Source organism: Haemaphysalis longicornis, unplaced genomic scaffold (assembly GCF_048455015.1).
Source record: "Haemaphysalis longicornis isolate Haplotype H1 unplaced genomic scaffold, Haemaphysalis longicornis Haplotype H1 scaffold_8, whole genome shotgun sequence".
Lineage (NCBI taxonomy): Eukaryota > Metazoa > Arthropoda > Arachnida > Ixodida > Ixodidae > Haemaphysalis > Haemaphysalis longicornis.
Window position 1 is genome coordinate 119,945,886 of NW_027526445.1, and position 11,328 is coordinate 119,957,213.

At 49.0% G+C, this 11,328-nt stretch overlaps 1 protein-coding gene across 1 annotated transcript; it reads left to right on the forward strand.

Annotated features, from left to right (window-relative positions):
- The first annotated feature begins 113 nt into the window (after positions 1-113).
- Zip102b (Zinc/iron regulated transporter-related protein 102B) lies at positions 114-10,861 on the forward strand. Its single transcript, XM_077681304.1, has 7 exons — positions 114-432; positions 630-735; positions 1,953-2,204; positions 5,846-5,923; positions 6,027-6,112; positions 7,435-7,569; positions 9,723-10,861. Exons 1-7 carry the CDS (start codon positions 337-339, stop codon positions 9,972-9,974), a joined length of 1,005 nt encoding a protein of 334 aa, XP_077537430.1. The 5' UTR covers positions 114-336; the 3' UTR covers positions 9,975-10,861.
- Positions 10,862-11,328: the final 467 nt, after the last annotated feature.

The following is an 11,328-nucleotide window of genomic DNA, read 5'->3' on the forward strand; positions in this document are numbered from 1 at the left end:
TCTAGTCCGTCACGTCGCAGAAAATTTTAAAGAAATACAGCGTGTAAGAATGATCAAGTTAGGCTTTCTTGCTTCAAGAGGCCCTGTGTATCTTCTGCGCATTTCTCAGCACAACATTGTAAAAGCGCGCATTGCTCGCATACTTTGTTCAGGCCACATTGTGCGCGATGGCCGCCCGGCCGCAACGTAACGTATGTTTCCGATAGCACCCGGTAGTTCTTCAATCACGATTTTCCCCGGCTGCCCCGTAATTTGCCTGAGCGTGCTCAAGATGTTGCCTCCGACGGCACGCTTCACGTGATTTGAGGATCGGGAGAAGCGGCCCAGACCCACGCAATGGCGGACATTGTAATGCTACTCGCGCTTGCTGGCGCGATGTTCGCCGGGAGCTACATCAGCGGCCTGGTTCCATTATCGGTTCCGCTGACTGAGGTGCGTGTATGCGATGCGTGATCGCGGCTAGTGAGAGCGCGAGTGTTGGTAGATTTCTCCAGCGCTTCACTTCTTTCAAGGTTTGAGGGAACTTCGAACGCGACGCGCGCGATACTGCCGGTTGAACACATAACGGGTGAAAACAATCTCGGCGCTTCATTCAGTGTGTTGTGCTCGTTTCTGTTTCGCTTTCGCAGGCGCGACTTCATTTGGTCTCCGTGTTCGGCGCCGGTCTTCTAGTTGGCACGGCTCTAAGTGTCATCATACCCGAAGGCATCAGCACGCTGTACATGACACAGATCAGTGAGTACGACCTTGACAGCGTGGCTTGACGGGACCACCTCGCCCGATCTTGGCTGTCTTGGCGTCGGCAGCCTGCTGCGTGGTGCGCTGAAAGCAACGCCAGCTGTTGCTGTCGTGCGTCCCCCTCTGTATTGTTTGCCGCCTGCCTTTCATCGCTGATTGGCACTCGGTAGTTTCGGAGGCGTCTGCGCTTTGGGCAGTAGGGGTAGTTAGCAAAAAATTACTCAGTGGTGCAAATATTTGAATTCGACCAGTAGTCGGATGTTTTCATTTGTTGCACATTTATATTTTATCCTAATACCGCATTAATGACGTTTTTATGTTAGCCGAGTGTTTAATTTCTTATTTTTTTTTATAACCATCTCATAGCTGCTGCTGATTTAAAGCCTTAAAAACTCACCAAGTCATGTGTTGCTTTTTCGCCTGACTGTTAATTCCATTAATTCATTCACACGCTCATTCATTCAGCTGTCCACTCATTCATTCTCTTTTAAGTCTTACCACTTTCGAGAGCCCACAGTCCTCAGAAAAGCCTCCTGGGGCTTAACACTCATCACAGCGCTGCTTTGTGCCATCTTCGTTACGTTTTGTGTGTGTGTGTGTGTGTGTGTGTGTGTGTGTGTGTGTGTGTGTGTGTGTTGAGCGGAGCTCTTTGATTCACAGTCTTGGACTCACCGCAGACAGTCCGAGGGTTCCTTATGCCATATAAATGCACGTGTAAAGAAGCCTCGGATTGTATCTCGAGCAGTCTGCAGTGAGTCCGAAACTGATAATCAAAGATTGATTGATTGATTGATTGTGTGGTTTAACCCGCCGAAGCTACACCAGGGCTATGAGGTGTGCTGTTGGGGAGCACTCCAGATCAATTTTGACCACCTGGGGATCTTTTAACGTGTGCCGAAATCTCGTACACACGGGCGTTTTTGCTTTTCGCGTCCATCAGAAAAGCGGCTGCCATGGCCGGGAATCGAACCTGCATCCTTCAGCTCAGCAGCACATCGCCTTAGCCACTGAGCCACCGCGGTGGGTTGGTAATCAAAGAGCCGCAGTGTTTGCAATACTTAATCGACCAGATTTAGGGGGAATCGCCAAGGTGGAGTCACTTTCTGGTGGATGTCAAACTGTCCTCCGTAGTGTTTGCAATGCAAGACTCATGTCGGAGTTTGGAAGATGGCTGCTCCGAGGCCAACGCGGGGTCCCCTCCTGCGTCTGTGCAGAGGAGCTGGCGCACGACCTGCAGCACGGGGCGCTGAGCAGCCGCAAGCCCGGCGACGCCACCCTAACGGTGAGCGGCAGTGGGGGGGCCAGCCACGGCCACGCGCACGACGAGCTGCACGGCAAGCTCGAGGCCATCGACCCCCGCAGCCTGGTGGGCATCACGCTGGTGCTGGGCTTCCTGTTCATGCTGCTCGTCGACCAGCTCATCTCCCAGCACCGGCACCGCAAGGCCCTGCCCGTCGTCGTCAGCGGTGAGGCCGCGAGCGCATTCCGTTTAGGCTGCATCTTATTTCACAGCAGCCGTGAGAATTACCTCCAGGAAATTCTCACGGCAGTTTTTATAAAAGCTGGCTGGCCTCAAATTCGCTGAATAATGTTACCTCCCAACATAACGTAGCGTAACGTAACGTAACGTAGCCCAACTGCAACGATCCCAACCTAACCTCGCCCGACGACACAGAATATACTCTATACTTAACCTAATCCAACCTATTCTAGAAGTTCTGTGCATCAATCTCCTAATATAATAACTACCAGAATAAAAAAAAAAGCATTGACAAAATCACCATGAGCGAGAACTTCAAAAATTTCCAAAGGTAAAAAGAAAAAAAATCTCCCGCCACGCCAGACTCGAACCTGAGCCTTCTCGTTTGAAAGCCAGTGCTATAACATGGCGCCACAGGAGCAGCTGAAGTAACGAGTTTTTAGGAACTATTTGTTCCATAAAATCTCCTGGTGGCGTGCTTAGCGAATTAGAGGCGACTGCCGTGAGTAATTCCTGATGGTAATTCTCATTGTTGCCGTGATAAGACACTACCTTTCATTTACTTTGGCTCTTCGATTATCGGTCTTAAACTCGTTGTGGACTCCTGAAGTCATCTGGCATTCGCTTTTCCACTTACATTCCTATGGTGAGGACTATCATCTGCAGTGAGTTGGAGACTAAATCGAAGACTCCCACGGTGTGTCACGAGCTTTGTGCAGCACTGGTTAGTCTGCCGCTAGCATCGGCCAATGGGGAGGTGGGAGAAGCCAGCACCGGCCAATCGCGGAAGCAAGCCCCGGTGCCAGTGTGAGGCAGGCGACGCACGGGGAGAACTGCCTTTTTTCATTCGTTGTGTAATTGCCTCTGCATGCCTTGTAGCTTTGATGGCGCTGTGGTGAAATGAAGCACAATTTGTGGTGGGTGTACAAAGCAACACTGGGTAGGGTTGTAAACGTCGCGTGGTTAATTTATCTGGACGAGATGTGAAGTGTGTGGCCCTTACTGTGTTGTAATTTTCTTTTCTGCCCGCTTCTTTTTTTTTCTCGTGTGAAATGTGCTGCTTCTGCTAGCACCAACAGCACCCACTAGGGGGTGGAATGCCAGCAGATGGGGTTTCTGACTGTTCTATATTTTGCACCTGAAAAGAGTCTAGTTCTATGCATGGTGATCATCTTGAAATATTTGTCACACCTTTCTGCGAACATCCGCCAGCACCCCGAGAGTTTGTCGCCCTCCTCCAAGAATTGCGAGCTGGATTTATTCCAGTACACAACCCAGAAGAGCAGTAAAATTGCCTCTAGGGGTGCCTGTGCCAACACTGCGCAGTGAAGAATGCAGCATCCTGTGGCAGCGGTGCTTGTTGGTTGGCGTATTCTTGCTGCCAAAGCAGTGCGACCTTGCAAGCAGCTGCCCAGAAGCAACCTTGAAGCTATTGTCAGCGAACAAATGCAGAATGTCATTCGTAATAGTGGCACAGATCAAACATCGGATGCACAATTGGAACATGTACATTCGTCAACTCAAGTTGTCCTTCACACTCAGGCCATGGGAAAAGAGTCAAAGTCTTCTGTCATCAACTTCCAGTGTCCAGAACTGCCCAAGAACACCGCCTACTGCGACGCGCAGTGCACAGTTCACTGGTACCCCGTATCTGCTTGGCTACATGCCAAGTACGAAACCGTGGGGTACAATTTCAACATCTGTCCCTCTAGAGAGGTCTCCAGGCACATAACATGTAGGCAAACGCCCCGCCTCTGAGGATCCAAATTGAATAGAATACGGAACACCACTGTCATCTTACCGCAGCTGCAAGCCCAAAATTTCCAACACAAGAAGCAATTTGATTGAAAACTCTAGTCACTGAGGCAATGAACTGAGCTCTGGCCTTCAAATCCAACCCACCAACGCTGCTTCCCCCAGCTCCACCCCAACCTTCTCCCCTGACCCTCTGTGCCTCTCGTATATGCTTCCCCATCAGATGCTGCAGCCCCAGCACTGCCCTTTACACTGTCGTAGACGCTAAGCCCTGAAAACCTTGCCCAGAGCCTGCTTATCCCAAGTCGCAAAAATCAGGCTGACGTCAACCCTAACAGTCCTACTGATACCAGTACCAATACCTCCCTAACCTATCTCTAATCTTCCTCAACTAGTGCATTCAGCTGTCAAATGGGCTTCAGTAGAGTTTCACTGCCCTTTTACAATGTGTCACGATCAACCAGGACAAGCACACAACAGTAACCAGAGGATCCGTTCCAGTGGCAACACTTCAGTGGAACTGTCGGGGGCCTTCACTTGAAGGAAGATGCACTCAACTGGATATTTCAATCAGCTGGGGTTTTCAGGGGCTCTGTCCCTTCTACCAAACCAGGCATCCAACTTGCATCTGTTAACCTGCGATTCCCACGTCATTCCCACTCTGCATGACCAGGACCTGGTGCTAATGTCACGTGAAATTCTCCATGCCGGTCTTGCTACTCGAACCTAAACTCTCAGCAAGCTCACGACCGGCCCTGCGCACAAGTGGCAAGATGCACGGTACGAGATTGTCCAATCCGATCTGGAAGTGCACGACAAGATTGTAGCTGTAAGCATCAACTCTCTCTCCAACGTTCTCTCTTCTCACCTTTGACCTATTGGGTTACAAGGAGTAGATGCATTCCCTGGTAGCTCCTAATGACACGCCGTCCTTCCTTGCGAATCCTTGGTTTCACTCATTCTTGAAGGAAAAAGAGCGCTAAAAAAAACGACACTGAAACAAAGAGCGGCGACACAGATGCCTGTAGGCCCACCTGGGTGCTTTCATCTGACCCCCCTCTTCCTCAGCTTCCCTTTCCAGGGTGGCTGAAACTTTTCTGCTAAAGTCTTGTTGCAGCCCGAATGAATGGCCAAGCAACAAATGGGTCAGTCCCTTTGCACTGTCTTGTATTTGCTTGCTTGGTGATGTCGGCTGTGATGACATTCGTGCAAGCCTGCAATTATCAGTCACAGATTCACCATGGACTCCTCAAGAAGCAACCTGGCATTCGTTTTTCACATGTATAGTTATGGCGGGGAGAATCTTTGGACTGCCCCGAAATTATCTGTGGCGATGTATCCGTGACGCTGTATCCTTTATTCGTGAAGGGTGTAAATTGAAAAGTCCCACTGTGACTACATTTCACCTGTACAAATTGTCTAGGGCACACAAAGCTGTCATTGGCTCCAAACGGGGTTGGTGTCACAACTTTGAAAAGTGGGTTAGTGTCAAACCACATCAAGCACCAGTGTGATGTCACTGCATTAGTCCATGATGGGGCTGTGGAGGTCACCTCTTCTTTGAAGCTCTAGAAACGAACCAGGACCACGACTTCCTACTGCAAGAAAGAGCTATATCAAACTCCTACTTTTAAAGTACCTGCTTTTAAAATAGCAGATTTTCTGTCATTTTTACACTTTTTGATGTTGGATACAATGTTTAACGCTCTATTTTGCAGTTGTATTGTATACTTCTTGTGCTTTTATCGTATTCCAATGTCACTTTTGTGCTGATTCTTTTCTTTTTGCAATATTGTATGTTTTTTCGGCTTTCAACTCATTCCCTTCCTCTGTAAAAAAAGACAACAACCTGTAACGACTCTCTTTCTGCAGATTCCGAGAACTCGAGTGTAGTTCACACGCACGGACGAAGCTTCACAGCCACCCTGGGTTTAGTAGTCCACGCCGCGGGTGAGTGGTTGCACCAAACTTGTTCTGAATAAACTTCATGATGGCCGTAAGTTTAAACGCAAACCATGTTTTCTTCGTGTGTTTCTGGTCTTTTTCTTCTCAGCCGACGGTGTGGCGCTGGGTGCGGCAGCGACGACGTCAAACCTTGACACCGAGGCGGTCGTCTTTCTGGCCATCATGCTTCACAAGGTGGGCGCCCTTTTTCACTCCTAAAGGGACCCTGCAACGCTTTTTTTTTACCTTTTTTTCTACATCTGAAATGCTATGTAAACGTATTTAAAACACATCCGGTGCTTAGACTTGGGGGTCGCAAAGTACCTCAGCCAAAAATTGCTGCTCTATGCCTATCAGATAACTTGGAAACCTGCTCAAAAAGATTTTTCTCTCTTTCCCGGTCTTGGAATTCTTCGAGCGCTCAAGTTACATCATTAGAGCGATGCAGCGGCTACTGGCCGGCTTCCTTTTAGTGCCAGCAATAAACACCTTCCGTAGCCACTTAAAAAAAGTCGCCACAATAGCAAAGCACAAACGGAAGGCGTACCAGCTGTGACGAGCAAATCACACAGCTCCGCTTCGTGCTGCCGATAACCAAGCTTCTTTAGTGCTTCCAGATGCGAAGGGAAGAGTGAAAGTGCTTATCGGAATTGTTGCAGAGTCTTTTTAAAGGGGCCCTGCAGCACTTGCCATTGACTACTCGGAACGTATTTTGGGGTAAAGCCTATTGTCCCAGCAATCTCCTCCCGCAAGAATTAATAAATCCGTTTACTATCACCGGAACTACACGTGATGAGAAATCGCGCATAATTGTTCCCTCTCAACTCAACCACGCTCAACGCGACGAAAGCTGCGCGCTCACTCCCGGAGAGGGGGCGGCTCGTGGCATAGAGTTAATACTACTGGCTTGCGGCGTTCTCTTCCGCGGCCTTCGATATATCACAGGCCGGGTAGTTTCCTGCTTTTTTTCCACAACGTTAATGCCACAAAAAAGCAGGCATGGCTGCCTGCTCGCAAGCAAGTGCTCGGCCTGGTGGGGCATTTTTGAAGAAATAAACGTTTTTTTGAACGTTTAAACGTTTGATGAAATAAACGGCAAAACTGTGCGTACAGGTTCAGGCATAGAAGAGTGCAGACGACGGCGGATCGTCACAGGAATTGCGAGAAATTAGCCGCGAAGTTGACCAGTGGCAGCCAATCGGACAGCCATGGCCTCAATGGCGTCGTTTAGGCCATGCCAGGGGTGCATACTGAAGAAAATTGAAGAGAGCGCGGTTGGTTTTTTCGTGTCTTTCACAGTGATTTGCGCGCTCACCGCTTCACGTGCGTGTGTAATATTTGGTTCAGGTATTTCTGGCAGTGTAAACTAAACGTCGCACAGGTTCACTTGCACTGCTCAAAGAGTGTTGCAGGGTCCCTTTAATGATTTTCTCCACGTCCAATCGGTTGCGAGTCTTCCCAAATTGGCAAGCGACAGCCCCGTGCGGCCGTCCTCGACATCCTCTCTCTGCACGCAGGCGCCGGCAGCGTTTGCCCTGGTGTCTTTTCTGATGCACGAAGCTGTGGAGCGCCCCACAATTCGCAAGCACCTGCTGGTGTTCTCGCTGGCAGCGCCCCTACTAGCCATCGTCACCTTCCTCTCGATACACAGGGTGAGAGCCTCCTTGCCTTCTGTGCGGGTGGTGCAGAGCCAATGACGAGGCAAGCACTGAGTGACGGGACAGGGTGCTACGTGACGGTATGATCGCCATCATCGGGACTGAGGGAGGTTAGGGCTGGTGCGAGGGCTCAGTCAGTCGGATATGTCTGTATTGGTTGAGTAACTGAGTGTTGAATCGTGACAGTTCCCACGGGAAATGGACTGCAAGTTCCCCCTTGTGTGGTGCGGGGAATTCTCAATGTGATTAATGTGGTGGCAGTCTCGTCTGATTCTTTTGCCACGTTCTTTCAGATCTAGATGATGATGTGATGTTGCTGCACGTGTAACACCTTGTGAAAGTTTTCATTGTGATGTGGTTGTGTGTTCAGTGGCAAGAGATTTTGTGAACATTGCTGGCACTGTAGAAACAGCAGTGAAGAAGGACAGTGAAGGAAAAGTAGACGAGAAAGAACAGTAAAGAACCGTTAGCCCCCTTCAAGCAAGGGATTTCATTCACAGGTCAAAATTGTTTGAGATTGTTGTGCGGAGGTTACACAAAGGTTCTAAAAGCTGTTTCATCTTACACGTGCCTGATGACAGTTTGCTGGGGAGCCTCTACCCAAGTTGGACTAAAGCGAAGCACTGCGAAACTGTGCTGAGAGGCAGAGGCAGTGAGTGTACTGACAGAATCTGCAACATCAAGTATGTCTTGGTGAAACAATTTGCCAGCTATGTACAGCACTACCTGTTATGACATCCCAAGCCACATTACATCCCGTGATGTGAGTGCTTGCATGTTATCTCCTATGTTGCAATGCTACTGCAATGCATCACATTGCATCGGGATATCCCGCTGGGAGTGAACACAGCATGTTTTCCATCAAATGCTACAAACATTTGTAAAGTTTTTGAAGTGGCCCTAAACAGCGGCTCATATTTTTCTTATCTTGAGATGTATGAATAAGCTGAGATTCCAGACTTCAGCTACCATAATTTCGCGCATATAACCCGCCCCTGCATATAATCCGCACACCCACTTTCAGCCCGCCGGAAAAGAAAAAAAATCGTCGCGTATTGCTTGCACATTCGATACAGCAAAAGGCTGCTCCAAAGCTACTGCTTGAGCAAGACATCACATACTACGTGGACAGAAAAAGCGTACATTTAGCAAGTAGAATACACTGACTGCAAGACGAGAGTCACAATTCACTGACAAAATTCAGTTGTTAGTGTGCGCTCCTCTTTGTTTTTTCTTCCTTGTCCTTGTATGATTTGCACAATCGCTGCCATGGAAGGCTTAGTCAGTGTTACTGCATGGTAGTTGTGCCGTGAAGTGAATGAATGAATGACCTTTATTTGGGAAGAGGCCTGAGGCCCTGGTGGGGGTTGGGGGGAAAAGGAAAAGGGAAGACCCGTATTACAAATAATGATCACATGACGTTGTAATCGTTTAGAGTTCCTCTTCCGGTTAGCTGCAGGCACGGTTTGAGTGTTCACATAGGCACTGGTCGTTGGTATATGGAGCACTGTCAGGAAGGTTCACACGAGTACAGTCGCGTGCACGAACACTTGAAAAAAGGGTGGGAGTCAGTCAGCCACTATACAACTCTGTACAGACCACTTTGTACAGCAAAGTTAGCAACCCTTTCAAGGGTGCGTGGATTGCCTCTAATAAGCTGCAAGTGCTCAGATAGTGATTGTGGGGCCTCCTGGGACTCTAGGAGTTGCTCTCTGCCACTTGAGAATGCTGAACAAGACCAAGAAAAAAAAAACGAACGTATTATCCGCACGCCTACTTTGCCACTAAAATTTTCGCATTTTTTGTGCAGGTTACACGCGCGAAAATACGGTAAATAGCGAAATGGTTTACATTGGGCGGGCTATACAATGCAACCATGAGTAAGAGTTATGACAGATTTACACTTCGTAATTCTGTAAGGCATTTCGTTGGACTTGCACTTGCTTACTTTAAATGCTGTTTGCATCAGAAACTCTTGTGCAAGGCTGTCCGGTTGGAAACGTCATCCCGGTTGTCTTGCTCTAACTCACAGCGCTAAAACAAGAAAAAATGTGGTCACACGTGTGAATTGCACAAATGGTAGACGGGACACCCGACCAACGAGTTCCTAAGTGCCCGTTTCGTCTTCCCGCTCTTGGCTTTCGCAGGGCGGCACGCAGTCCATCACCTCGCACAACGCAACGGGCGTGGCGCTGCTCTTCAGTGCTGGCACGTTCCTGTACGTGGCGACCGTGCACGTGCTACCAGAGCTGGTTGTGCGTCACAGCACCCACCAGGCCGACGCACGGGCTCGCATCAACAACCCACCAAACGAGGGCTTCACCAAGACTGACGTGCTCGCCATTGTCGTCGGCACCCTCACGCCCATGGTCCTGACCGTCGGGAACCACGGTCACTAGTCGCCTAGCTAGTCCTCTCTGGCCACCAACCAACCCTCTTGTTCCGTGCTCAAAAAGTGTCGTTTGCTGCCGGTGTACCACTGGACAGACTAGCCGGCCTGCCCAAGTGAACCGTCAAGTGAATTCAATTCCTCCGGCAACCTGGTGATGGCCGAATCTTTCACGGACATTTGGGATACGCTGATCTGAACTCGCGTGTGTATGTGAAACTGTTGGTGCGTAATCAATGCGCGAATGTCAGTGCGAAGAAGTTACTCACACTGGTGCGCCCTTCGCCCATCTATTACGGAATCGCAAGTTTTCTGGAGTGTCTACATTTTTCGACTTTGCTTTTTTTAGTGATACAGCAAGTGTGGAACACTGCCGGACGTCAAGCTCTGACTGCACATTCCTTTAAACTAACCTGCGGCCGTGTAAGTGCCGCGCCTCGTGCGTCCTTCGGGGTTTGTTCCCAATACCTTCTCGTGGTGGTGCCTACATTTTTCCAGTCTCATTCTTGTATCGAGCTACGTTTGGATGATGTGCGTCGTGAGTGGTATTGATGGAGTGATAAATGCATTTGTTGAACCTGTTTACTCCTCGTTGAAAAACGGTTGGCCTCATAGCAAAGTATACGCCCAACATTTGCCTTCCCGGAGCGTGTCGAAGGATGACTCGACGTACGGGCTGGTATTTTCCGCGGCAGCTGTCTGCGTTTTCCTACTGCCTGAATATATTTTAATTAGGGAAAAGATCGTTTTCGATTCCCGGAACATTATTTTCTGCGCAGGGTACGGAAGATTGTACCGTGTTTGGCAGGAGTGACTGTGACCATAAAAACAGTTTATCTTACGGAGCCCCTCGTTTCAATGTTCACAAGCAGAAATAAATGTACAAAAGTTTTGTCCATTACTGTTCCTCTTGCTTGCTGCCTGAAACGGAAAGTACTTGCTGAATGAGGCTTTGATATCTACCTAAGAAAACCTTGTACAGAGCCCTTTGTACCTTTCCGAATCTTTGGAGATTCCACGTGCAGAGAGAAAATGCTTTTATTTCTCCGAGAAAAAAATGAACTTTCTGCTGTCTTTTTATGTTTAATTACTGCTGGGAATCTTTTGGCATAAAAAAGTCGGCCGCATTTCTTGCTAGTATTACGACTGTTGCCACGATGGTAGCCAGCAGTGCTTGTCGAACCTACTTTATTGTGTGAGCACAACTCAAGCGTTACTTACGAGGTCGCGGGTTCGATTCCCGGCCGCGGCGGCCGCTTTTCTGATGGAGGCGAAAAGCAAAAACGCCCGTGTGTGCAAGATTTCGGCGCACGTTAAAGATCCCCAGGTGGTCACAATTAAACCGGAGCCCTCCACTACGGCGC

Excerpts from the sequence above, each read along its gene's own strand:
- Zip102b (XM_077681304.1), top strand. The coding sequence starts at position 337 with ATGGCGGACATTGTAATGCTACTCGCGCTTGCTGGCGCGATGTTCGCC. Across the intron at positions 736-1,952 it reads GCTGTACATGACACAGATCA|AGGAGCTGGCGCACGACCTG; the intron begins GTGAGTACGACC and ends GCGTCTGTGCAG. Across the intron at positions 2,205-5,845 it reads CCTGCCCGTCGTCGTCAGCG|ATTCCGAGAACTCGAGTGTA; the intron begins GTGAGGCCGCGA and ends CTCTTTCTGCAG.